We start from the raw sequence: 26,365 nt of genomic DNA on the forward strand, positions 1-26,365 counted from the left end.
TGAAATCTGAAGCAAGGTGGTCAGCTGAGAGTGAGGATGGGGAAGGAGATGTAATAGGTTTAAGTAGAGAGGAAAAGAGATGAAGGGGAGGATAGTAAATAGATAAGTGGAAAGTTGTAGAATTGCTAGGAAGATAGAGGGTCCACTTGAGGTTGGTGGTCATAAATTTAAGGGGAGACCAGTCAACATGGTTGTGTTTTTCACGTGCTGCATTTATTTAGCTGCATTGGTACAGGCACAGAGTAGGAAGAGAATTTTTTTATTCAGGGTTAAAGTTTTTTTTTTTTTTAAAGATTTTATTTATTTATTTGACAGATATAGCGGGAGCAGGAACACAAGCAGGGGGAGAGGGAGAGGGAGAAGCAGGCTTCCCGCAGAGCAGAGAGCCTGGTGCAGGGCTTGATCCCAGGATCCTGGGATCATGACCTGAGCCGAAGGCAGACGCTTAAGGACTGAGCCACCCAGGCGCCGCAGGGTTAGAGTTTTGACAGGAGAGAAAAATGAAGCCAGAGATGGGCAACCAAGTTAAGGGAGTATGAAAGAAAGTGGTTATAATTTTGCAGTTTAAACTGGTCAAGGAGAAAGTAAGGACTACCTGGGGGTGAGGAGAGTGAAAAGGTAGCAGGACCAATGGATTATAGGTCCTAGGTGTGTCAAAGGATTGCTTGAATTGAATTTCTAGAGGGAATGACCTTGAAAAATAGGAGATGTTGATTGGGGAATGAGATGCTTAGAATTGAGATAATGGAAGGATTCAGTCATTGGTAATGACACGGCATCCCCGTGTGAACAAATGAGTAGAGCAGGGTGTAGGCAAGATAATTGGAGAGCTAGTCAGAAAACTGAGAGGCACTATCTTCTTTGGAAATTTTGCATCAAAGAATGTAAGCCCTTGGACAAGTAGAGGGGAAAAAGGTGGGATGTAGATATCAATAGCCATAATACTGATGGTGATGGTGATGATAATGGTCCATTAACATGCAACTCAAGTATCACCAACTTGATCTATACCCAACACTGAAAAGTTAGATATTGAGTTACGTATGGTTATATTGCAACTCGTAGTCAACCCATAAGCCCTTCATGGACTTCTTTTCTTTGACCCAAGTGTTCTTATAAGAATGGCAGGTGACATATGGCATCTTTTCTTAGTTGTCAGTTTGAAATCTTTTACCAAAGGCTTATTATAGTGCAGCTTCTGTAGAAATTTTTCTCTGTTTTCTGTGTAGTCTTCTTTGGCTTGTCTTCTCTCTTAGGGTTGTGAATAATTTATTGGTGAGAAGGCAGGCAGAGAAATAGGAGTATTCTGTGACTTAGTAATTTCATATCTAGGAATCTATCCTATAGAAATAATAATAAGAATGCCTAAAGATACACATACAGGTGTTCGTTGACCATTATTGGTGATAAAATTTGTAAGCAACCTATCATCAATAGGGAATAGTTAAATAAATTATGGTAGATAAAGAAAATGGAATTCTATAGTCTTTAAAAAATCAGTTCAAGAAGTAGTATTAGGTTTTGCTTATTCCATCCCATCAACAGGGATGTTTTTGATTGTAAATATTGAGAAACCCATGTCAAGCTGGCTTCAGCCAAAAAAGGTTATTAGCCTATTTAATACACCCTGAGATAGAATGGCCTGCAAGCAAGTTCAGTCAGAGCTCTATTTTTTTGGCGCTGTGCTTGACCCTCTTCCATGAAGAAGGCATGAAAGTGTTTTACCTTCGGGGTGATTTCTTGTAGAGTTGTAAGATGGCTGTGTGCATCCACCATGCTAATGTATTTCTTCCTTCATATCTCTAGCAGCAGCAAAAGCATCCCCTCCCATACCATGGAAAGAGAATCCTGAGGACCACTTTGGATCTCATAGTTATGGACAAGGGATAGAGACCAGAGGACAGAGACCTAGGTTATAATTCCTGCCCCAGAATGAATTGTGTGGCAGGTGGAATGGGATTTTCCCCACTGACCTTAAAACAGTGGGTTTCATTCCTGGTACTGGTGATGAGGTCATTCCCATCGAAAAAGCTTTGCGGTTATACAGTGAGGAATGGTAGGGAGGACTAAATGGGTTTGTTACCTTCTTTCCTAGTATTAAGGTCTTAAGCCTATTTTTTGCTCCTTTCATTCTTGATTTTACTAAAACCATGAGAATTTGTTTATCCTCAGGATCCCAAATTGGAAAAATATAAATCACTGTTGATTTCATTATTTACAGAGGCTCTTTTACTCAGATTGCAAGAAAGAGGTGGACTGGAGGTGGGGGGAAGGGCGCGAGTGAGAGATGTGCTTGTTGAGGAACAAACTATAGAATGTTAAAATTCTCCCTTCACATGCATCACTTCAATTTCATTCTTTTCGCTGTAGGGGCCCCCATTAACTGATATTATCCTCCTGGATTGTTGTTTGCATTTATATATACACAGAATTTCATTTTGTATTTTAAAATTTAAATGGTAACTACTATTGACACTTAGTTTTTCCTGTTTCACTTAGCATAAGGTATAGAACTTGTCATCTGAATACGTGTAGTTTCTATTTTATATTCTTACTAACTGCTTATTATGCCATATCATGGTTATATCATTGTTTATTTAACTATTAATTTGCCCTACCAATTGCTTCTGTATTTTTGCTATTACAGATTGATATAATGAGCATCCTTTGCATACATCTTGGTGCATGTGTGCATGTATTTCCACAGGCTAGAAATCATTGCTGGCTTGAAGGGTATGCAGTTTAAAATGTTGGTAACGTCCACGAAATGTCTTTGAAAATGCTAAGGCCAGTTTCTTTTCTTTTGCAAATATATTATATATGATTAATCTTTTAAATTTTTGCTGATAATGGTATATCAGAATTATAGACAGTTTTTTTGGCCTCATTCATTCATTATCTTGTTCTTTCTTAAAAATTAGAAATGCCTTTATTGTATGTCAAATTTCTGTATTTACATGGCTCTGTTTCTGGACATGGTATATTTTATTCTGTTGATTTGTATCTCTTTTTATACCAGTTCCACACAATTTTAATTACTGTTGTTTTGTACTGTTTCATATTTAGAGTGAGCTTCCCCTTATTGGTCTTATTTTTCAAAAATTTATTACTTTTGAGCACTTTCTCTTCCTAGAGAACTTCAATATAAACTTGTGTGATTTGATGAAAAATCCTGCTTGCATTTTTTCTTGCTATTGCGTCTTGAGTATATTGATATAATTAATATACTTATAACTTTGAGACTACCCATCCAGGAACACAGTGTGTCCTATCTAACCCTTTTGGGACATCTTAGTAGACTTTCTAGTTGTCTTTAAAATGGGTCTCATATATTTTATGTTAGGTTCATTTCTTGGTAGGTTGCCATTTTAGCTGTTACTGAGTTCAGATATAAATTATATTTTCTAATTGGTTCTTGCTTGTATATAGAAGAGTACTTAATTTGGGTATGCTTATTGTGAGTATGGTTATTCAGAATATTTGTTCCTTTTATTATTTATTGATTTATTTAAAAGATTTTTATTTATTTATTTGACAGAGAGACACAGTGAGAGAGGGAACACAAGCAGAGGGAGTGGGAGAGGGAGAAGCAGACTCCCGCCGAGCAGGGAGCCCGATGCGGGGCTCGATCCCAGGACCCTGAGATCATGACCTGAGCCAAAGGCGGACGCTTAACGACTGAGCCATCCAGGTGCCCCCAGAATATTTGTTCCTTTTAGTCAAATAGGTAAATCACCTGCCCTGCAGATAACTGGGGAAAAATTATTTATTTTAGGAGACTTATATATATATTTTTTTATTTTATTTTATTTTATTTTTTAATTTAGTAGCCTCCATGCCTAATATGGGGCTCAAATTCACAACCCTGACATCAGGATTTGCATGCTCTACAAACTGAGCCAGATAGGTGCCCTGAGACTGTAGCTTCTTGGTAAAAGTTAAGCTTGTCTCTTGTAAAAGCTGGTTAGTAATAGCAGTCAGCCTCTTTTAAAGGTGATTTTCTTTCTTTTTTTGATAAAATGCTTAATATTATGGGAGGATTAAGAAAGAGGATGGTTTTTGAATAATTTCTTTATGGGAAAACAAGTAATTAGGAGGGCAGAGAGTCACCCTCTCTTTAGGGTCTTTGAAGCCGAGAAGGTAGAGGGATGGGATCTTCCTAGTCTATGATAGCAATAATAGAAGCCACTGGAAAAAATACCAAAGCTTTGTTGCTTCTAGAAATTTTGATGTGCAGCATGAGACATCACCTACTGGAACCTGATCTGCTTTTGCTCTTCATGCATAAAATTAAGTCACTGAAGGGGCGTGTGGGTGGTTCAGTCGGTTAAGTGTCCAACTCTTGGTTTCCGTTCAGGTCTCATGGGTGGTGAGAGTGAGCCCCGCACTGAGCTCTGTGCCCAGTGGAGAGTCGGCTTGAAGATTCTCTCCCTCTGCCCTTCCCCCATCTCTCTCTCTCTCTCTCTCTCTCACATAAGTAAATAAATATTTTTTTAAAAATGAAGGCACTGAAGTACAGTAGAAAGGCAATTGGACTGGAAGATAACTTTTGCCTTCTAGGAGGTGTATAATCACAAAATTGCTGATTTTTCCTTTTATTTATTTTATGTAAACTCACCCTGTCTTAAGAGATAGGTTCTTATGAGAGAATTTTGTTGGATAAACTTATGGTTGCTTTCGGAATTGTGTATTAATTTCCCAATTTCTTTTTTACCCAGTCTCCATTTTTATTTTTCACTCTTCCTCCAACACTTACTGATCTGTTGTAAAATTACGCATTTTTCTGGGGCCCCTGGGTGACTCAGTCAGTTAAGTGTCTGGCTCTTGATTTTGGCTTGGGTCATGATCTTGGGGTTGTGTGATCCAGCCCCGTGTTGGGCTCCATGCTGGGTTTGGAGCCTACTTGGGATTCTCTCTCTCTCTCTCCCTCCCTGCCTCTCCAAAAAAAGAAAAAGAAACAAATAAAATTCATGCATTTTTTCTTTATGTTGTGGCAGTGCTGCATTTCAACCCAGTGCAGAACTTTGCATCCTAAAGTTAAATCTTACTCCCATTGTTGTTAAATGTTTCTGTTAAATTGCTGTATACTGTTAATTTTGATTCTTCCTCTGATTTTAAAAGGCTTTGAAACTATTTATGAAGTTATGAAACTTTTGTTACTGTATACTTTGTGTGGCTATTTTAGCTTTATAATTTATTTTATTTAAGATAAGGGATTAAAGAAAAGGATTAATGACACAATTTTATTTTCAGTTATATTTGTGTATTAGAATGCAGGCACAGAAAACTTCTTTCAGACAGGCTTAAAAAATAAGGAAATTTCTTATTAAAATGTAACTTGAAGGCTCAGGCAGGGCTGACTAGTACACTGCTTTTATCCATTGACTATGGCTCCATTCTCATCTTTGCCTTCTTCTGTGTGTTGGCTTTGTATTATTTAAGTTGGCTTTCTCCTCAAGCTGACTTCCATTATAGTGGCAAATGGGTGTAGAAGGCCCAGGTTTCACATTCTCAAATAGAGGGCATCTCTTACCAGTGCAAGACAGTATTATTTTCAGGAACCCTCCTCTTTGTGTCTTGTTGGCCTAAAGTAAGTTGTATATTTTAGGGACACCTGGTTGGCTCAGTCAGAAGAACTTGTGACTCTTGATCTCAGGGTTATGAGTTCAGGCCCCACACTGGGTGTGGAGATTACTTAAAAAAAAAAAAAAAAAAAAGAGGGTGCCTGGGTGGCTCAGTCATTAAGCGTCTGCCTTCGGCTCAGGTCGTGGTCCCAGGGTCCTGGGATCGAGCCTGCATCAGGCTCCCTGCTCTGTGGGAAGCCTGCTTCTCCCTCTCCCACTCCCCCTGCTTGTGTTCCCTCTCTCGCTGTGTCTCTCTCTGTCAAATAAATAAATAAATAAAATAAATAAATAAATTTATTTATAAAAAGATTTTATTTATTTATTTATTTGACAGAGAGAGAGAGAGCGTGCACACAAGCAGGGGGAGCAGCAGAGGGAGAAGGAGAAGCAGGCTCCCCGTGGAGCAGGGAGCCTGATGTGGGGCTCTATCCCAGGACCCTAGAATCATGACCCAAGCTGAAGGCAGACGCCCAACCAACTGAACCACCCAGGCACCCCTGTATATTTTTATTCTTAAACCAAATTTGGGGGAATGTCATGAGTTTAACCTGAGTTTCTGAATCATCAATGTGGCAAAGGGAATGGGATTATTTGTAGGTCACTTGGGTTTACCATGGGAGCTGGGTGTGAGGGCAGCTTTCTTGAAGCATGCTGCCTTTGTGGGTAACTGGTCTGTTCTAGATTAAATTTATGGTACTGTAAAAAGGGTGTAGGGTGAAATGGATGGTGGGTAGGCAACCATCAATGTATACTTGATAATGAGTCCTATAAAATTTCATCGCCTGTCATGTGAAGTAACAGTAATAAATATAAAAGGAAAAATAGGCAGCCTAAGCAAGTTTTAAATTGACTTACTTGAAAACTTTCTCTGTAGCTTACCAGTTTATAATGGTTGATTTCAGCTGACTGGCTGTAGCCACTTACAGAACAGAGGAAATTCATTAAAAATAATGAATTATTCAGCTGGACAGTGAAATTCAGTTATAAAGCACTTCACTGAGCTGTGGATTCAGTTCAGGTCAAGTTGTGTTCCTGGTTTATGGGCAATGCGGCTTCTCACAGTGACACAGCACAGAGAGAGGTTTTTATTTTTTTCCCCTGTTGCTAGCGTTTTAATGGCATTTTATTATATTTATTTGATTTCATTTATACTTTATTTCACTTTATTAATACAAATTTTTATTTATGCTTTATTAATATCAATCATATATAATACTTGGCAATTATGAACATTTGGTGGATATCTATAATAAAGAAATAGGTCTCTCAAAAAAAAAAATCATCCTATTACTTTTCAAATTTCAGTGACTTACTATAGCCGAACCAAATGCTATACATAGTTTTATTTAGCTTTTCTAATGTGTTTGCCTGGGTTATTTGGGAGGAAATTAAGATTACCAGAAATGTAGCAATAGATTAATGAAAGTCTTGAAAGCCTATTTAGAGAATTAATGAGGGCTTTGTCATGGATTCTTTGGTTTTTCTTTCTTTTCCTCTACCCCATCCTATTCCTATTAATACACTGAAAAGTAGAAAGAATTCTCAAAAACAATACAGAAGAATACCTTATAAATTATATCTTCTACAATAAATTATAGGTTGGGTATATGTATATGTGTGTGCGTGTGTGTGTGTGTGTGTAGAAACTAGTTGCTAGTAAAAAAAACCTATTTGATTGTATATTGGTAAGTAGAGATAAACTTAAAGGGTGAGGTTACATTTTCAGAAAATATATAATAAATTAAAAGAAATCAAACCCAGAATTTTTAAAATTGAAGTACAGTTGACATAATAGTTTCAGGTGTACAACATAGTGATTTGACATTTACAATTGACCCTTGAGCAATATGGGTTTGAATTGAATGCGTCCACTTGTGCATGAATTTTTTTCAATACCAGTACTGTAAATGCATTTTCTTTTCCTTATGATTTTCTTAATAAAATTTTCTTTTTTCTAGCTTACTTTATACGTATGACATATAAAATACATACTAATTTTTTATAAAATCAGTAAGGCTTCCCATCAATTGTTGGCTCTTAGTAGTTAAGTTTTGGAGGAGTCAAAAGTTATTTGTGGATTTTTGACTGTGTGATGGATTGGTGCCTATAACCCCCATGATGTTCAAGGGTCAACGGTATATACATTATGAAATGTTGACTGTGATAAGTATAGTTGCCATCTGTTGCCATACAAAGTTGTTAGAGTATTATTAACTATATTCCCTATGCTGTACTTTTCATCCTCATGACTTAATTTATTTTATAACTGAAAGTTTGTACCTCTTAGCCCCCATTGTCCATTTAGGCTGTTCCTGAACCCCCCTCCCTTTTGTTTTTTGTATTTATGAGTCTTGTTTTGGTTTTGTTTGTGTTTGTTCATTTGTTTTGTTTCTCAGATTTCACGTATAAGGGGAATCATATGGGATATGTCTTTCTCTGACATTTCACTTAGCAGAATATCCTCTAGGGCCATCCGTGTTGTTGCAAATGGCAAGATTTCATTCTTTTTTTTTTTTTTATGACTGAATAGAATTCAACTGTATACCATATTTTCTTTATCCGTTCGCCTGTAGATGGACGTTTAGGTTGCTTCCCTGTCTTGGCTATTGTATATAATGCTGCAGTAAACATGGGAGTACATCCTTTTGAATTACTGTTTTCATTTTCTTTGGGTAAATACCCAGCAGTGAAATTACTGGATCATTTGGTATACCTATTTTTAATGTTTTTTTTTAAAGATTTTATTTATTTATTTGACAGAGACACAGCGAGAGAGGGAACACAAGCAGGGGGAGTGGGAGAGAAGTCCAACACGGGGCTTGATCTGAGCCAAAGGCAGACGCTTACCGACCAAGCCACCCAGGCACCCCTATTTTTAATTTTTTGGGGAACCTCTGAACTGTTTTCCATAGTGGCTACATCAATTTACATTTCCACCAACAGTGCACAAGGGTTCCCTTTTCTCTATATCCTTGCTAACTTGTTATTTCTTACCTTTTTGATACTAGCCATTCCGACATATGTAAGGTGATATCTCACATTGGTTTTGATTTGCATTTCCCTGATGATTAGTGATGTTGAGCGTCTTTTCATGTGTCTATTGGCCATTTGTATGTCTTCCTTGGAAAAATGTCTATTCAGATCCTCTGCCCATTTTTTATTTTATTTTATTTTTTTAAAGATTTTATTTATTTGAGAGAGAGAATGAGAGAGAGAGAGCACATGAGAGGGGGGAGGGTCAGAGGGAGAAGCAGACTCCCCGCTGAGCAGGGAGCCCGATGCGGGACTGGAGCCCTATGCGGGACTCGATCCCGGAACTCCAGGATCATGACCTGAGCCGAAGGCAGTCACTTAACCAACCGAGCCACCCAGGCACCCCCTCTGCCCATTTTTTAATCAAATTGTTTTTTTGGTGTTGTATGATTTCTTTATATATTTTGAATATTAATCTTTTATTGGATATATCATTTACAAATATCTTGTTCTGTTCAGTAGGTTGCCCTTTCGTTTTGTTGGTGGTTTTCTTTACTGTGCGAAAGCTTTTTGTTTGATGTAGTCCCAATTGTTTTTTGTTTTGTTTTGTTTTATGCTTTTGTTGCCCTTGCTTGAGAAGTCAGATTCCAAAAATATTGCTAAGACTGAGTTAACTGCCTATTTTCTTTTAGAAGTTTGATGCAAACCCAGAATTTTTAAAGTTCATTGCATGATTGATTAAATTTGAAAGACTTTTTGACTAGAAGCTGCCTCTCAGTAAAAAGAACATACTGTACAGGTGAAACCCACAGAATCTAACCAAAATTAGAACATTGATAACCAAATTGAATTGCTGAAGCATTTAAGCTGCTTTGGTTTTATAAGCTGTGTTAGGATATTTGAAAACACTTATTAATCCCATCTTATAACTTATAAGCCATTGACACTTTCTTTTTTAATTCATTCTTATTATCTTCTACATACAAGAAAGTTAGATGAGTATATGACTATTACTATAATAGTAATTTAGATTGTAATTGGAAATCTCCTAAATATAGTTTGTACAGTATAGTTACAAAGAAAAAAAAGTGGATTCAGGTTGAAGTTCAGTACTCCTTGGGTCAGTCAGGTCTGATGGGTAAGAATGAAGTCTTCTTGGATAAATGAATCCATTTTCTCTCTCTTTGAATTTATCATTTAAAAGAACATTCTACTGATGAAGCACTTCAGTGTGTAATTAATTTTTGATAAATTTATATACTTTGTCTAGTTGATATGAATTTGGTATCTCTTCTTGATTCCTCTCAGGGAATGAGGTGCAATAGCAGTAAAAGATGTATCATAATTTCTATTGTAACTGAACTCAAGGGGTTCACTGCTTGGGGTGCATTAAATTGAACACAGTGCCTGGGTGGTTCGGTCAGTTCAGCGTCCGACTCTTGGTTTCAGCCCAGGTCAGGATCTCAGGGTCTTGGAATTGAGCCCTGTATCAGGCTATGTGCTCAGCAGGGAGTCTGCTGGAGGATTATCTATCTCCCTCTCCCTCTGCCCCTCCACCTCCCCCTACTCATGCTCTCTCTCTCTCTAAAATAAATAAATCTTAAAAAAATTGAACACAACACAAAGAAGTGTTGAAAGCAAAGAACTTTTTATTACCTCTTACAGTGAGAGAGAGACAGGGAGATAGCTCAGAGCACTGTCTCCCTGTGGGGTTGGCATAGGAAGCTTTTATTCAGTGTATTTGGGGGTGGAGGCAGGGAGCTTGTATATACATTAAGGAACTTACACATATTCTGTTACCTAGGCACTTCGGTTCAACTGTTTATGCGTAGCATGTCAACATGCTAGTGCCTACATCGTATGTTCAAAAAATGGAGGAAACCCCTCCCATAAAAGAAGATCTTCGTATTATAATGAGTTAAGGATAACTTCAGGACAACTTGGGGCTTCTGCTCAAGTCCTCAACCAGTCCAAGAGGGCTCAAACTAACTCACATAAGAAGCTATCAGGTGAAACACCTAGCAAGGGACTATTAGCTGAAACAATCTGGCTGGGTATCTTCTTGGTCAAACTGCTGATTCTGTAAAACAAAACATATTCCTTCCCTGCTTTTGTCCCTTCCCCTTCTCCCTTCTGCCGAAAGCTTTCAGACCTCTGATTTGAGTAACTTTCTGTTGCATCCTAGCTAACACTATCAGTATACCAACTTATGTATAACTGTAGACAAAAAGATGTAACATCCTGTTTATCACTGTTTATATTAATGCAGTAAGGCAAGTAATATATTATTTAGTAATAATGTAATATAGGGGTGCCTGGGTGGCTCAGTCAGTTAAGCGTTTGCCTTCAGCTGGGGTCATGATCCTGGGGTCCTGGGATCAAGCCCTGCATCGGGACCTCTGCTCAGCGGGGAATCTGCCTCTCTCTATCCTGCTCCAACCCCCTGCTCATGCTCTCTCTCTCTTTCTGTCAAATAAATAAATAAAATCTTAAAAAAAAATAAAAAATAATATAATAAGGCAAGTAATATAATAGGAATTTAATCCCATTTTACAGATGAGGAAATGAAAATAGAAAAGTAAAGGGACTTGTACAAGGTCACATGGATACTAGGTAGCAAAGTGTCAAAGTATAACTTTCCAAAATATTCAGGACTGATTGTCATAGAAATACAGAATGAACATATGTCACATATATTCAGTTCATTAATGAGGGAACCAGCAGGAGATAAAATTGGTTCAAAGTTTATATAGTGTATTAAGGGTTCTCCAAAAAAACGGAACCAGTAGGGTATATATAGATATATAGAAAGAGATTTATTTTGAGGGATTGGCTCATGCAGTTTTGGAGGCCGAAGTTCCACAATTTGCTGTTCCATGCTGGAGGTCCAGGGAAACCAGTGATGTAATTCCAGTTCAGACCTTGAAGGCCTAAGAACAAGAGGAGCCAGTGGTCTAGCTCCGCTCCTAGTCTGAAGGTCCAAGAACTGAGGAGTGCTGATGTGGGAGGCCACGAGAAGATGGATGTCTCAGCTCAAATGAAGAGCCAGTTTGCCCGCCCTCTGCCTTTTTGTTTTTTTGAGACTCAACAGATTGGATGATGCCCACCCTTATTGGTGAGGGCAGTCTTCTTTACAAGGTTTACCAATTCAAATGCTAATTTCCTCTGGAAACACCCTTTCAGACACAACTAGAAATAGTGTTTAACTAGCTTTGGCCAGGTAACCCCTTAGCCTAGTTAAGTTGACACATAAAACTGACCATTACATATACATATTGGAGAAAGAATTTTGGAATCAAATTGCTAGGTTAGATACAACGCTGTCCCTAGAGAGCAATAAAAACCATAGCCTTTTAGTTTATCTTTTCTACTGGACAGAATTCAGTTGTATCTTTACCAGACAGAAATTTACAAGTTAACAAGTAACTTCACAGAGTCTCAGTTTTTATCAGTAGTAAATAACAAGTTATATAAAGGTATATTCTCAAACGAAGTAATCTTTGGGTAGGATTGTGTGTCTATAGGACATCGAAAGGACATACTGCCTTCTCTTTGTTTTTTAACTTTTGGATAATTTTTCTTGACACAAAGCAACGTGGGAGCCTGGGTTTTCTGACTCTAAGTCCAGATTTCTTTCCATTCTACTTCCCTGCCTCTTCATAGTATAATTTTTAAAATACTAGAGTAGTCTGCTAACTTTTGCAAAATTAGCTAGTCTTTGTTATTAGTTTTCTTTTTTGATACACTTCCCTTTGTTATACAGCGATGGTGATAGAGTTTTCTTCCTCAGAGAAATAGTGTGTAACTCAGTGGATATTCGTAGAATTTGCATAAATACCCAAGGTGAGAAATTAAAATTATAGCTTATCTACTCTTTTATGACATTTGTTGCCAAATTTCGGAGTCATTGTAAACATTCTTGATTTTTGACTAAATAATCAGAATTTATAAAATGGTGTATTTGATCAGATTAGCCTTTACATATTTTGAACAAAGTAGAGGTGAACCATTTTAAGTAGTAGGTGAAAATTTGTTCACATTAAACAAGATAATTGCCTAACAGTTAAGCATTGCACTACTTACTAACAATTTTTTCCTGGCCTTGAAATGGTTATCTTTAGGTGTCATTTAACTTACCAGTGGTTTTTTTTTTTTAATGCTTTTTAAGAAGGTTGGGATGCTTTATTCAGTTTAGCCCTCAAGCAATTAGGCAAATCAGTTACCATGGTAACAGTAGGTATTAATTTCCTTACCTTAGTTAAAGGTTTTTTTTTTTTTTTTTTTTAAGACTATTTATTTGAGAGAGAGAACGTGTGTGAGGAAAGGGACAGAGGAGCCCAGGAGCCAAAGGAGAGAATATCAAGCAGACTCTGTCTAGTGGTGAGCCTGACTCAGGGCTCCATCCTAGGAACCGTGAGATCCTTACCTGAGCTGAAACCAACAGTCTGAGGTTTAACCGACTGAGCCACCGAGGCACCCCAGCATTAGTTAAAGGTTTTAGGAGCAAAGACGTCTCTGAGCTAACCCACTGAAACCCAGCTTTCTATGAAACAGGAGTTAGTTTGTACATTCTCTAGAAGATGATACCATTTCAAGTAGAAAAATGTACTCTTGAGATGAATTTCGACTCTGACAGAGCAAAGTAGAGTATGATTTAAAAGCTAGGTAATTAAAGAGCTATCCCTTCTTAGTTTAATGTGGGATACAGTTGGTCTTAATTTTCCTGTATTTGTTCTAACTTAAATCTTGAATCTCATGGGTGTATTTCTATTGCCATGAACTAAAAGGCACTAAATGTGCCTGCTGTAGACAGCTTTCCTACTATCTAATTGATGTCAAATAAAATCATTTAGGGTGAATTTTTTTCAAAACTTAATTCCTAATTTTAGGAGATAATCTCTTAACATTTAATTGGCTAGTATTACTAACCCTGTATAATAAGCCTACTCATTTAGGTATCATGAGGTCCATTTTGCAAGTAATATATAAAAAAGATTTTAGTAAGAAGTTTTATTCTTATTAGGTATTTTATGACTGTATTATGGTGATCAAAAAAATTGCTGTAGTTGTTAATGCAAGTAGCATTGGACATTTTCCAGTCTTAGACCATTTTGTCTATGTTCTGTAGCAGGAGTTGGCAAACTTGTGGGGGTCATGTTTGACTTGCTGCTTGTTTTTGTACTATGAGCTAAATGGTTTTTTACATTTTTAAGTGGCTAAGAAAAAATCAGAAGAAAAATTTTATGAAATTTGTATAAATCTAGATTTCATTGTCTATAAGGTCTTATTGGAACATAGCCATGCTTATTTAAGTATTATTTATGATATTTGAGCCACAATGTCTGACTTGGTAGTTGCAACAGAGACAATCTGCCATGAGGCCTAGAATAGTTACTGTTTGGCTCTTTATAGAAAAAGTTTGCTAACTCTTGTTCTAGAGTATTAAAAAATGTAGCCTTGGTTGTTCATTAAAAAAAAACAGACAAACGACCTTTCCCCTCTTCTGGGCATACTTTCCCCCGATTGCTAAAAGTAACATATGTTCTTATAGAAAATTTGGAACATATAGAAAAGTATAAAGAAGAAAATAAAAAACCATCTGTAGTTGTGGGATAACCATTAATATTTTGGTATACATTGCTCCAGACCTTTAAAAATACCGAATATGGATATATGTGTATATGTATGCCTATGTATACATGTATAGGTGTATATATATGTGTGTGCAGGTATACATATGTCTCTCTATGTAGAATATGTGTGTATACATATATACACATGCACATCAAAAACTAATAATGTAATGTATGGTGATTAACATAACAATAATAAAATAAAAAAAAGAATGAAAAAAATAAAATATACACATGCAAATACATACATATTTATTGTGTAAAATTAGAGTCTAACTTTTTCACTTGATAAATTATGTTTTTAATGGCTGCATAGTGCTTTGTTTTATGGATATGACGTAATTTATTATTTAACTATTTTACCGTTGTTGGACATGTCTGTTTTCAACTCTTTATCATTATAAATATTGTATATTACATTATATATCTTAAATAACTATCATATATAACAAGAATGACTATCCTTGCATATAAATCTTTCTGAGGAATGCTGGTTTTTTGGGTGAGATTAATTCTTAAAAATGAAACTATGTGTAAAACTAGAGAATTATTTTGAGGGAAATGTTGGTAGTGCAGGAAAATACTTCCTTGGCCCGCCTTCATGAAAAAGATGGCTTTCATTTAGCCTCAGCTCTGGTTAAACATAATAATTTTCACACTAGACCATCAAACCAGCCCTTAAATAAGTTGACTGGTAAAGCATATAGTTGCTACTGATAGTAGATGGGTTGGAGGAACTGGGTCCATGTCTCACTCTGGCTTCATAGTTTATACTCACAATTAGGCAGCTTGGGAAAGTAGATTTCTTGTGTGCATGCTCCTAGCATTATTATTGAAGCCATAGAGAAAAGTGGAGTAATGCTCCAGTCTAGTGTGAGTTGACACAGTAGACTCAGAAATGGGGGTAAAAGGGGATGTGCTCCATTCCTAGGGTAATTCACTTGCTACTGCTCTAATTAAGTAGATGTTCCATCCAACCACTCTGTGTCCTCTGTATGCTTCTGTAAAGGAAATGCCATTTGTTAGCATATTCCTAGTTTTTTGCCATCACTCACTCCATAGAGTTTCTACAAAAACGTACTCAAGTATTTCACTCAAAGAATGATTTGTAAATGGGTATTGACTTTAAAAATTACTATGGATACCCATACCAGCTGCTGGTACCGATCTGTCTACAGCAGAAGTAGTAAATTGGAAGGCCCGCACGCCAAATTTTGGCCTGTAGAGGGGTCTTGGATATTGCTCTTAAATGGAAGATTGCATGGTGCAATTTCTTCATCTTTGGAAAAACTGGGAGATTTGGTAACACTGGGTCCATACTGGCAAGAGTTAGCTGGAGCAAAGTTAGTGGCTTCCTATTTGTGCTGTAGCATAGTGATATGGGTTATAAGGCAAGATTTTGATGGCTGCGTATTTTTTATAGTTTTTAAACATATAAAAGCATTTTATGAAACATTTAAAGATTTATAATAGGTGAAATTATATTTGAACATTATTCTATATGGTGATCCTTTTGTAAACTACTTGAGTTAAGTAACTTCTAAAGAAACGATTCACAGCAGCCATACTCTCAGTTTCGAAGGGGGAAAAACACTTTATTGATATTTTAAAGTAAAAAACCTAGTGGAAATAGAAGAAAAGGGAAATCTACGCATAGGTGAGGGCAATAGTAAGCAGTAAAGGTGAATAGGAATTACATCGGTGAGGGATGCCATGAATTCCGTTTGGAGGCATCTTTGAGCTCGCTGAGTAGACACCATGAGCAAAGCTCACCCTCCCGAGTTGAAAAAAATTATGGACAAGAAATTATCATTGAAATTAAACGGTGGCAGACATGTCCAAGGAATGTTGCGGGGGATTGATCCGTTTATGAATCTTATGATAGATGAATGTGTGGAGATGGCAGCTAGTGGGCAAGAGAACAATATTGGAATGGTGGTAATACGAGGAAATAGTATCATATTAGAAGCCTTGGAGCGAGTATAAACAATGGGTGTGTTCATCAGAAGAAATCAACTGCTTCCACATGTCCCCTCCATAGTATCTGTTTTACTACAACATAAAAATCAGGTCGTGTGCATTTTCATATTGAACTTTTTTGTTAAATAAACTTTTATAATAGTCAAAAAAAAAAAAAGAGTTACATCAAATCGATACTTACAACATCTAATCTCATTAGCTGGGGAACCCTTTGGGGACAGCCAGGCTGGGGTTCCAGCCAGGCCTGGGTGCAGTGTCTTCCCCTCAGGTGAGACTTCCAACTGACCATCCCCATAATGGTGGTATTTATGGCGCAAATGACCAGGTGTGAAGTTAAACATTTGTTTGCCTCTGTGTGGTTTGGAGCAAGCAGCATTTCTGTGTTATCATGTCTTTACATCTTCAAGGAGCCTGGGCCATATGTGCTTGCCTCTCCATTTGGATTCTATTCTGGGGGGCCAGCCCAGCCTGGAGCCAGAGGGGATGCAAGGCAAAATTTATAGCTATTGATGTCTAGACCAGAAGGGCCAGTTCTGACCTGGAGGCTAGCTAATGTCCACTAGCCAGGCTCCCGAGATCACTCAGCAGCACGTCTCACACACGACATTCTTTAACCTGCCTGCCTCTGTGCAGGTCTGGGTGGTCTGCTATGCAGGACCAATCACAGAAACTTCCATCCGTACAATACAGTAACATGGATGGCTATGCATGGTAACATGGTCAGACAGGGTTGTTCTCTGGCTGTATTATGTAGCACTTCCTCCTGACTTTCCTGTTAAATAATTTCCTAATTATTATTTTAATTTTGTATGTGTATATTATTAAATAATTGGGAAAGTTATATGTGTTTGTGTATATAAACTTCTTTCTTTCTTTCTTTCTTTTTTAAGTAGGTTCCACACAGGGCTTACACTCACAACTCTGGGATCAAGACCTGAGCTGAGATTAAGAGTCGGATGCTTAACTGACTGAGCCACCCCGGTGCCCCAAAATTCTTTCATTTTTGTCTTAATTTTCATAATTATTTTACTGTTAACAGAAAAGAGCATGATTGTTAACTAATTCTTATCAGTATTTTCTAACAGAAAACAATGAATTTTGTTAATTTTCTTGCTTATTTAATTTTTAATTATTTATTATGGCCTTTTTGATGTGACAGTTTGTCAAACCCTGATTATGATAGAATTTCATAATATGTTTGTTTTAGAATTTATACTAGTGCTTATATCTAAAAATAATCAATAATTGAACATAATACAATTCCATTGATTTAATAAGGGAAATACAGACCTCTGTAACTTCAGAAGCTCATTTAAAAATATTTTTGATTATAAGTGTATTTTGCTTACTTAAATTTAAATTATTAAACTAACTGAAAATATTTCAGTACATTGTTTTTGTTTAGTCTTTTTCATTAAAAAAGTTTTTTGGGATAAGATTTATTAAAAAAAATAAGAATTTAGACAAACTAAAAAATTGACAAGAAACGTTTCCCAAGGAATGAAGGATTTATAGTATTTCAAGTACTTTATTTTTTAAGTATTTTATATTCAGATAAATTTAATTTCTGCAGGTATTTGCTTTCCCACTGTATTGCCTAATTTATTGATCAAAGCTGTAAAGTCATCTGATTTGTGAGTTAAATGTAACAGTAAATATTTCATCAATAATTAGTCTCTAAAGTAAAAAATTACCTCAGAATTATATGGTGTTTCCATAATTCTTTACAGGCTAAATCAAATGAAATAGGGGTGTCAAACAAAATACTCTGGTACCTTCTCATAAAACAGCTATTTTACTAAAAAAAGTTTGATTTTTTGAAATAATATTTGAGCACAAAATAACAAAATTCTTTTTTTTTTTTTTAAAGATTTTATTTATTTAAGAGAGAGAGAGCATGAGCTCGGTGGGGAGGGGCAGAAGGAGAAGCAGACTCCCTGCTGAGCAGAACCCTGGGACCATGACCTGAGCTGAAGGTAGACACTTAACTGAGCCACCCAGGCGCCCGGAGAACAAAATTCTTTTAAGAGGTTGTGATCATCAGTTTCAGCTCAAGAAGCTGGTTACAGGATTGCACAATTAGTAAAGGCCAGATACTTTGCTAGTTTGCCAAATGTGCTCTTTTTTCCTGCCTATATGGAACACTGTGTTAGGGATCAGTAAGGCAAAGGAAATGGAAAAATTGCCATTCTCAATTATTCTGTTAGAAGGTATGTTTAAGATTTGTCAAAGACATAGAAGACAGTACTAATTCAGAGGATTATTTAATGAAAAAGGTGTTCATTGCAGATATGAATCCATAGATGTTAGTAATGGGCCTCGGTTAGAAGGCTGTATAGAATCATTGAAGAAAAATGCTTGAGAGGACATTCTTTGCCTGGCAGAGAAGTTTTAAAACTGAAGTATTCAAAGGGAATATCTTGAAACATACAAAATTTTATGGAAACAGTGAAAGTTTGGGACTGGTAATAACAGGAAGGTTTAGGCTCTTCAATTAAAAAAAAAAAAGACCCTGATATTCTAAGTAATAAGTTGTCTTATTCACAGAGAAGCTCCTGTATATTAAAATTTGCCTGTAGTTCTGAGTTCCACATTAAATGAAGTCATAAAAATGGTGAACCTAATGAAGTCTAAGCTACTATAGTACTTTCTTTTCAGCTTTAGGTGAATAAATGTGGCTAGCTATTTCAGTAATGAAGTATATTGACAGTCTAAAAGATTTATAAGCTAAAAGAAAATTTCAAATTATTCCATGTGAATGGTTTTTACTTTGCAGATTTGTTGAAGTATAGTTATTGGCTTCCATAAATAGTATTCTTAACTGACATTTTGAGCACCTGAATTAACTTAAAAGTGCAATGATTATGTGGAAAATATATTAACATGTACTGACAAAGTTTGTGGATTCAGAGTGATAATTCAGCTTTGGGAGAGTGAAGTTAAAATAGTTTTAGAAGTGACATTTAATGGGTATCATTTGAGTCCTAAGGATGAATTAATAATACTTGTGGAGCAAATTCAGCATTATGTCTATGACAGAGCTTTAGCACACTATATTGAAATACTTGATATAAAAAATTCATTTATATTCAAAACTTATTTATATCATCAGAAGGAATTAACATAGTTTTCAGTAGAAGAAAAGGAGAAGCTGTTAGATTTAAAGAACTTTAGCCTTCTTGAAGTACAATTTAAAGAGGTCGAGTTGTTGGAATGCTGGTTAATAGTGAAAAAGAAGTTTTCAGGCTTTTAGAGCAAAGCCTCTTGCCATTTGCTACCACTTGTGCTAATAAATCTTCTCTGTGATGGTTGCTATATAGAATATTAAGAAAATGTTAAAAGGTTTTAATCAGGAGTTGTATGTAGCCGTTTTAAACAGAAAGCCTAGGGGCGCCTAGGTGGCTCAGTCGTTAAGTGTCTGCCTTTGGCTCAGGTCATGATCCCAGGGTCCTGGGATCGAGCCCCACATCGGGCTCCCTGCTCAGCGGGGGAGCCTGCTTCTCCCTCTCCCACTCCCCCTGCTTGTGTTCCCTCTCTCACTGTGTCTCTCTCTGTCGAATAAATAAATAAAATCTTAAAAAAAAATAAACAGCCTAATATGCAAAAGTTATGTTCATCTAAACAACTTAGTTTCTTGTATAAAAAAATTTAATTTTACAATGAAGGTATAATGCAATTTTTACAAAATGTCATACATACACTCCCAGATCGCCTTCCTCGTATGCTATAAAAATATTTTCATTTTCTGAATGTGCCGTCAAGTTGAAAATGTTGTAGACTCCTGGTATAGACCTTCATTTATAAATGAAGTGGGCATCGAGAATCATCATGTATTTGAGAAAAATCAACAGCTATCAAGCTTGCTTAGCTGAATAGTTGACCCTTGATAAAAAATAATTTCTAGGGGCACCTGGGTGGCTCAAGTCAGTTAAGCGTCTGCCTTCATCTTAGGTCATGATCTCAGGGTCATGGGAGATTGAGCCCCATGTTGGGCTCCTTGCTCAGTGGGGAGCCTGCTTCTCCCTCTTCCTCTGCTACTCCCCCTGCTTGTACTATCTCTCTCTGTCAAATAAATAAATAAAATCTTTAAAAAAATAATTTCTAAACAAAAAAACCTAAAAGTCTTTATAAGTATTATCAGTGGATTCAGCAGGAAATGTGTTAATAAAAGAACCGAAGAGGATGGATGGGGGGAGGTGGGTGGAGGATGGGCTAATGGGTAATAGGTATTAGGGAGGGCACTTGTTATGATGAGCACTGGGTGGTATATATAAGTGATGAATCACTAAATTCTACCCCTGAAACCAATATTACACTATATGTTAACTAACCAGAATTTAAATAAAAATTTGAAAAAGAGAAAAAAAATAAAAGAATTCAAAGTGGTTGAAAAGGAAAATTGCAGGGTAAGAAAGGAATTGAAACATAATTCCCTCAATAAAATACTCAGTGGAATTACTGTGGTAGAACAAATGTGGCTGAAAACGAAATAGATATTTGTTGAATGAACTGAACAGCTGGTCCTAGGACGCCTACTTGATCTTTCCTGTCTTAGAGTGCTTCTAGAGGAGTTATACTGATGAACTTAGTGTTCTGGTGGTCTAGGTCTTGAGATTACAATTTGGGAGACCTGTGAATAGAGAAATTGCCTCCTAATACTTAAGTGGAAGACTTAGAGACTTTGTCCTGTTCGCAGCTTCCTCAGGGACCCTAAGAGCACTGCTGATGGTAAACAGTTTTACAGGCAAAGGAAAGCAACAGTCCAACTAATAAGGAAGCCAGCATCAGTGGAAAGAAGACCGAAGAACACCCAGAATAGGAGACTTTTATTGAAACAGATATTTGAACTAGATTATAACTTTTATAAACGAAAGAAATAATAGGGACTAAACTAGAGCAATAAAGAAACTTTCTGGAACTAACAATCAAGATCTTAACATTATAAAAATTCAGTAGACAAACTGAAAAGGGCTATCACCATTGGGAGTGAAATTAGCATCTTGGAAGTCAAGTGTAAGGAGTATCTTAAAATACAAAGAACAAAATTAAAGAGATGGTAGTCAGGAAGGAAAAAATAGAGTCTAGGAGAAGAAATCCAGGCAGGAAGAAATTCACCAGCATGTGAATAAATGTTGTAGAAGGAAAAAAGGGAAGAGATAGTGGCAGTTAATAACTAAACTAGAAATAGGGGTATATTAATTTGCTGCAGGTGCCATAGTTAAGTGCTGCAAACTCCATGATTAACAGAAATTTATTGTCTCATAGTTTAGCTTTGGAGGCCAGAAGTCCGAAATCAAGTTGTTGGTGAGTTGTTTCCTTCGGAGGGTGGTGGTGGGGGAAGGATCTGTTCGAGACCTTCTCTTTGTGGCTTGTAGATGGATGACTCTTTCTCCATGTGTTTATTCACATCATCTTCTCTCAGTGCATGTCTGTCTCTGTGTCCATATTTCCCCTTTTTGTAAGGACACCACTCAGTTTGGATTAGAGACCACTGTAATAACCTTGTTTAAATTTGATTACCTCTGTAATGACTTTTTCCAAATAAAGAGCCACATGCTGAAGTACTGAGGTTAGAACTCCCGACACTTGTTTTTTTTTTGAGGAGGGATACAATTCAACCCATATTGAGGGGAAATTTTTCTCATCTTAAGAAAAAGACTTCCAAGGACTCACTGGTCCCAAGGAGAATAGAGTTTATGCTTAGGCTCCTTAAAATATAAAAATCCTTGAAAGTCTTTCAAGCTCCCAGATGGGGAATAGGTGACTTACAATAGAAAAAGCATCAAAGAAACAATGGATTTCTTACTTGCAGCATCAAAAGGTAGAAGATAGTAAGAATATCTACAGACTACTGAGGGACTGTTATACTCAGCCAACACATCATTCTGTCTATTTGAAGAAATACATTTTCACATATACAGGGAGTCAGAGTTTATTACCTTCATATTCTACCTGATGAAAATAATTTAAAGAGTTCTCTAAACAAACAATCGAGTCAGAACAAAGATTCAAGAGGGGTAAGACAAAGGGAAGAGGAAATGATGGTAAACAGTATATTTACATATAACAGATGATGAAATTCATAATAAAAATGTTTAAAAAGTAGTAAGGATTGTTGAAATAGAAGAGCAATACTAAGAAAACTAACAGGCTGTAACCAAAACCACATCAACAAAAAACAGTCATTAGAAGGGTGCCAAAGTAAAAACAGGACAGTGCAAGTGTAGGGTCATGGTGGGGAAGGGATATTGTTACATTATTTTCCTGAGATAGTATGGTAATAGGATGGAAAAAAATTGACATTTTGTCACTGATAATGGAAAAAGAGTATGAAGGGTAATTTCAGCCAATCAGGAGAAATGAAAAAAGTAAGAACTGAAGAAAGTAAGTTAATACTAATCAAAGTAAGATGAAAGAGAAAACCCATGTTCTTACACTAAATGCAAATGAGATGAATTACCCTATTGAAAGACATGTTCAATGGGATTATTCAAAACAAAAAAATAGGAAAATAAAAAAATAAAAATCCCAGGTGTATATTGTTTAGGGGCAGCCTTTAAAAAAGTCACCAAGATTGAAAAGTAGCAGATAATGGTAAATAGACAGGCAGGATGATTCCAGGAAAGTCCAAACCGAAGCAAATCGAAGTATATTACGGATCTTATTTGACTTAGGACTTCCTGGATAGACCACCGGAAGCTGAAAATGTATTTCATACATCTAACCTCCCGAACATCATAGCTTAGCCTAGCTGACCATAAACGTGCTCAGAACACTTAGATTAGTCTACAATGGCTGAAATCATCTGAGAGAAAGACTATTTTATAATAAAGTATTGCATATCTCATGCAATTTATTGAATATTATACTGAAAGTGAAAACCAGAATGGTTGCATGGTTACAGGATGGTTGTCAGCGTACGGGTTGTCTATCCTTGTGACTGTGTGGCTGACCGGGAGCTGCCCGTGTCACCACAGAAGCTCGTACCACACATCACTAGCACAAGAAAAGCTCCGAGTTCAAAATCTCAAGTGTGGTTTCTAGTGAATGTGTATTGCTTTTGCACTGTTGTAATGTTGAAAAATCCCAAGTCAAACCATTGTTAGTCAGGGACCATCTGTATTTATTTCAAAGAGGAATTTAAGATCTTTTAATGGTACAAGATGAAGTGTTATGAGATGATAAAAGACTTGATTTTAGAAAAAGACTTGTCAAAGTTGTTTATACTCAACAACATAACAACTAAGTATATAAATAAAAAATTCTATTATTCAATGACTCAGATCCCTTCCAAGAATAACCTTTATCTGATCAACGATTAAAATCCTCAGGTATCTTGAAGAATTTCCTTGTTGCAAATTATTCTACAACCTTAATTTTCTGTGTGCTTTTTATCTGTCCTGAGATCTAAGTAAATTTGACAAAGATGTTAGGTCTGTAAACAGGTTTACTTTTAAATTCTTTGCCTAGAAGCATCTAGACAGAATTTTGTGTGAAAAAAGTATTTTACATCTGAAAACTAGCCATTTCAAATTAAAATGATTTTAGTGTTATAGGTGGCTTCAGGGAAGAGTTACTGAAGTTTATTTCTGTTTTGGCAGTGTGAATGAATTACTTACAAAATTCCAAGATTTTATAGTTGTTTTTATAGAGTTGTCTATTATTTGCTGAAACCACAGTTTTCTGGCAGTTTTGCAAATTATCTACTCTGTGTATAGCAAAAACTTGTTTTCCAACTTCATAAAAATAATATTTTAAGATTAAGAACAAAATATATATAAAAGTACACTTCGGGGTCAATTTTTAACTCTCTTGTTAAGAGTTTTGAATTTGTGACACATATAAATGTATTAATAACTACTAACATTTGTAAAATGTTTTATAAAATAAAATATAAAAACATATTTTACATATTTTATCTTATTAATATAATATAAATGTAACACTCATACTTGAGTTGTCCATTCTGATTCAGTGAATCATAGATCTTACCCAAAGCCAAACTTTGTTAATGATTCAAAGAATACAAGCAAGCACCAAGTGCAGATGGCATATTCTTTTTTTGGAGGATCCCCAGACTGTCAGACACAGATTCCAAAAATGTCCTTTTCTTTTGCAATAGGACACATTATGGTTTTGGATTAACAGAATAGTTTTGAGCAATGTGTGCAAAAAAAAAAGAAAAAAAAGTTGCACAGAGGAAGTTGTGTTGGTTTTGGAACTCCTGTTTTATATTCTCTTAATTACACAGCTTACTTGACTACTCCCCATTTTTCAGCCATAAATTAATAAATCCATAATTCCAGGCTCATTTGTGATGAGCAGTCAAGATAATTGAGCTATATCTTGCACAGCATTTTCTAGATAGGTACTCTGGTATTTTTCTTTTTTTTTTTGAGATTTTATTTATTTATTTGACAGAGAGACAGCGAGAGCAGGAACACAGGCAGAGGGTATAGGAGAGGGAGAAGCAACCCCCCCACCCCAGCAGGGAGTCTGGGGCTGGATCCCAGGACCCTGGGATCATCACCTGAGCCAACGGCTGACCCTTAACGATTGAGCCCCCCAGGCGCCCCTCTTTGGTATTTTTCTGCTAGTAAGTATCATTGATAGGTTTACAAGGCTACCTTCTGGTTTGAGGTTATTAGTGTATTACTGGGATCCCGGGCTGAGGTCTTTCATTTCCCCTCCCCCAGGGGTTCATGCTTGAGAAAATGAGCAATTAAAATGGATACCTGCTGATACTGTGTAATTTCTTCAGGGTTTTTATTGCTAAGTATCAATAGGGATGACAGGTTATCCCTAAATCATAAATAGTTGCTGTGATTATTTCATATAAACATATTTCATAAGAATCTTCAGGTATAAATTTAAAACTGCTGCCCCTTTACTAGAAATTTGAGATAATAGGAACTAAGGTTGGAGTTGGAAAGATTTATTAAGAACTTAAAGCTACTTCAATGTAGTATGTTGGGTCACACCAGTGTATGGATCCATTTGCCATTAACAAAAAGAGTTTGTCATGGTTCTCCTATTCACTGTGTTTTCTATAACCATTCTTTACGTGTGGCTTACATTGAGAAGAGCCCTCACAGCTAGTAACAGATTTTTAAAAATATCCTCTGTGAAACTCTTATTCTTAGGGAAATTTGTTCACTTATTAGGCCAAGAGCTTAATAAAAAAAAACTCAATATAAAAAAGCTGTTCTGTCTAAAAATTCATTTTTCAAGTAGACTTGTGAACAAGTCCAACCGTTTGCGGAGTTTACTTAGATCTTAGGACAGATGATAAGAAAATTAAAGATGTCAAAATCTCTAAGAATTTACACACCCAAGGATTGTCATTGGTGATGAGATAAAGATTATTCTTTGAAAGGATCAAAGTCATAGAATAATAGGATTTTGAAACTACTAGAACCTTAGAACTCAATTAAATTGGCTCACTTATTTTAAAAAGAAGAAATACTACTAAATATATAATTATTAGATCCAGCATATTATATGTTTCCTTTTGTTTTGCAATTCCAGCTCTTAAAATCTACATGTGGGCCAAATGCTCTAACTTTAAATGTGCATGTTTGGTTCTTCAGTCATATCCACAGGCCTCTCTCTGAGTTTTCTCTCAAAGATTGCACTATATTTATTCACAGAGTAATTGTTTTTTGAATTTTGCAACTAGAGCCTATTAAAGATGAATGAAAAAAAGTTGGAAAGAACTCCACAGCAGCGGAAACTTCCTGAATGGATGTCTGTGCAGAATGAGACCTGTCCTGCAGTAGAAGGAAAGGTGTGCGGTTCACCAATTATTCTTTCAGATGGAAATTTAATGTAAATTTGACTGTAAAATCAGTCAGTCCTCACTTGTAAACTGCAGGTCACCATTTAAGTTAGTTGCTGTTGTGTGATTGAACCACAACCTAGTCATTTATTGGGTGAATGGGATTAAATTTTAATGGGGCTTACAAAATGGGGATTCTTACTCCGTATTTTACCTTTTTATCTAGTTTGTATGGTTGACCTTACTAGTTTGTTCTAATTTAGGTAATTTAGACAGTATTTATTTTGGTGAGTTTTTGTGCGTAAGCAAGTTTAACTTTTCTTAGGTTCAAGATCCACCAGCCACTCTTCAGCAACTTAAGGCAACATTATTACAGC

General features: G+C 36.2%; 1 protein-coding gene and 1 pseudogene across 8 annotated transcripts in view; both read left to right on the plus strand.

Moving 5' to 3' along the window:
* The window catches only part of WRN (WRN RecQ like helicase), a 147,975-nt gene that overhangs the window by 6,208 nt on the left and 115,402 nt on the right, over positions 1-26,365 (plus strand). For 6 of the 8 annotated variants that reach the window (XM_073902423.1, XM_073902424.1, XM_073902425.1 and 3 more), the window contains exon 2: positions 25,890-25,997. The exons of 1 other annotated variant lie outside the window; for it this stretch is intronic. In XM_073902423.1, coding sequence (XP_073758524.1) covers positions 25,890-25,997 — 108 coding nt within the window. Of the gene's footprint in view, positions 1-12,221; positions 12,441-25,889; positions 25,998-26,365 lie in introns of those variants that run through there. One more of the 8 variants, XM_073902426.1, reaches the window with a different exon arrangement.
* Positions 15,825-16,429, plus strand: LOC112834635 (small nuclear ribonucleoprotein G pseudogene; annotated as a pseudogene).

The sequence above is a fragment of the Callorhinus ursinus genome, unplaced genomic scaffold (assembly GCF_003265705.2).
Source record: "Callorhinus ursinus isolate GAN/ISIS: 27379988/994484 unplaced genomic scaffold, GSC_fseal_2.0 scaffold17, whole genome shotgun sequence".
In the NCBI taxonomy this organism is placed as follows: Eukaryota; Metazoa; Chordata; class Mammalia; order Carnivora; family Otariidae; genus Callorhinus; species Callorhinus ursinus.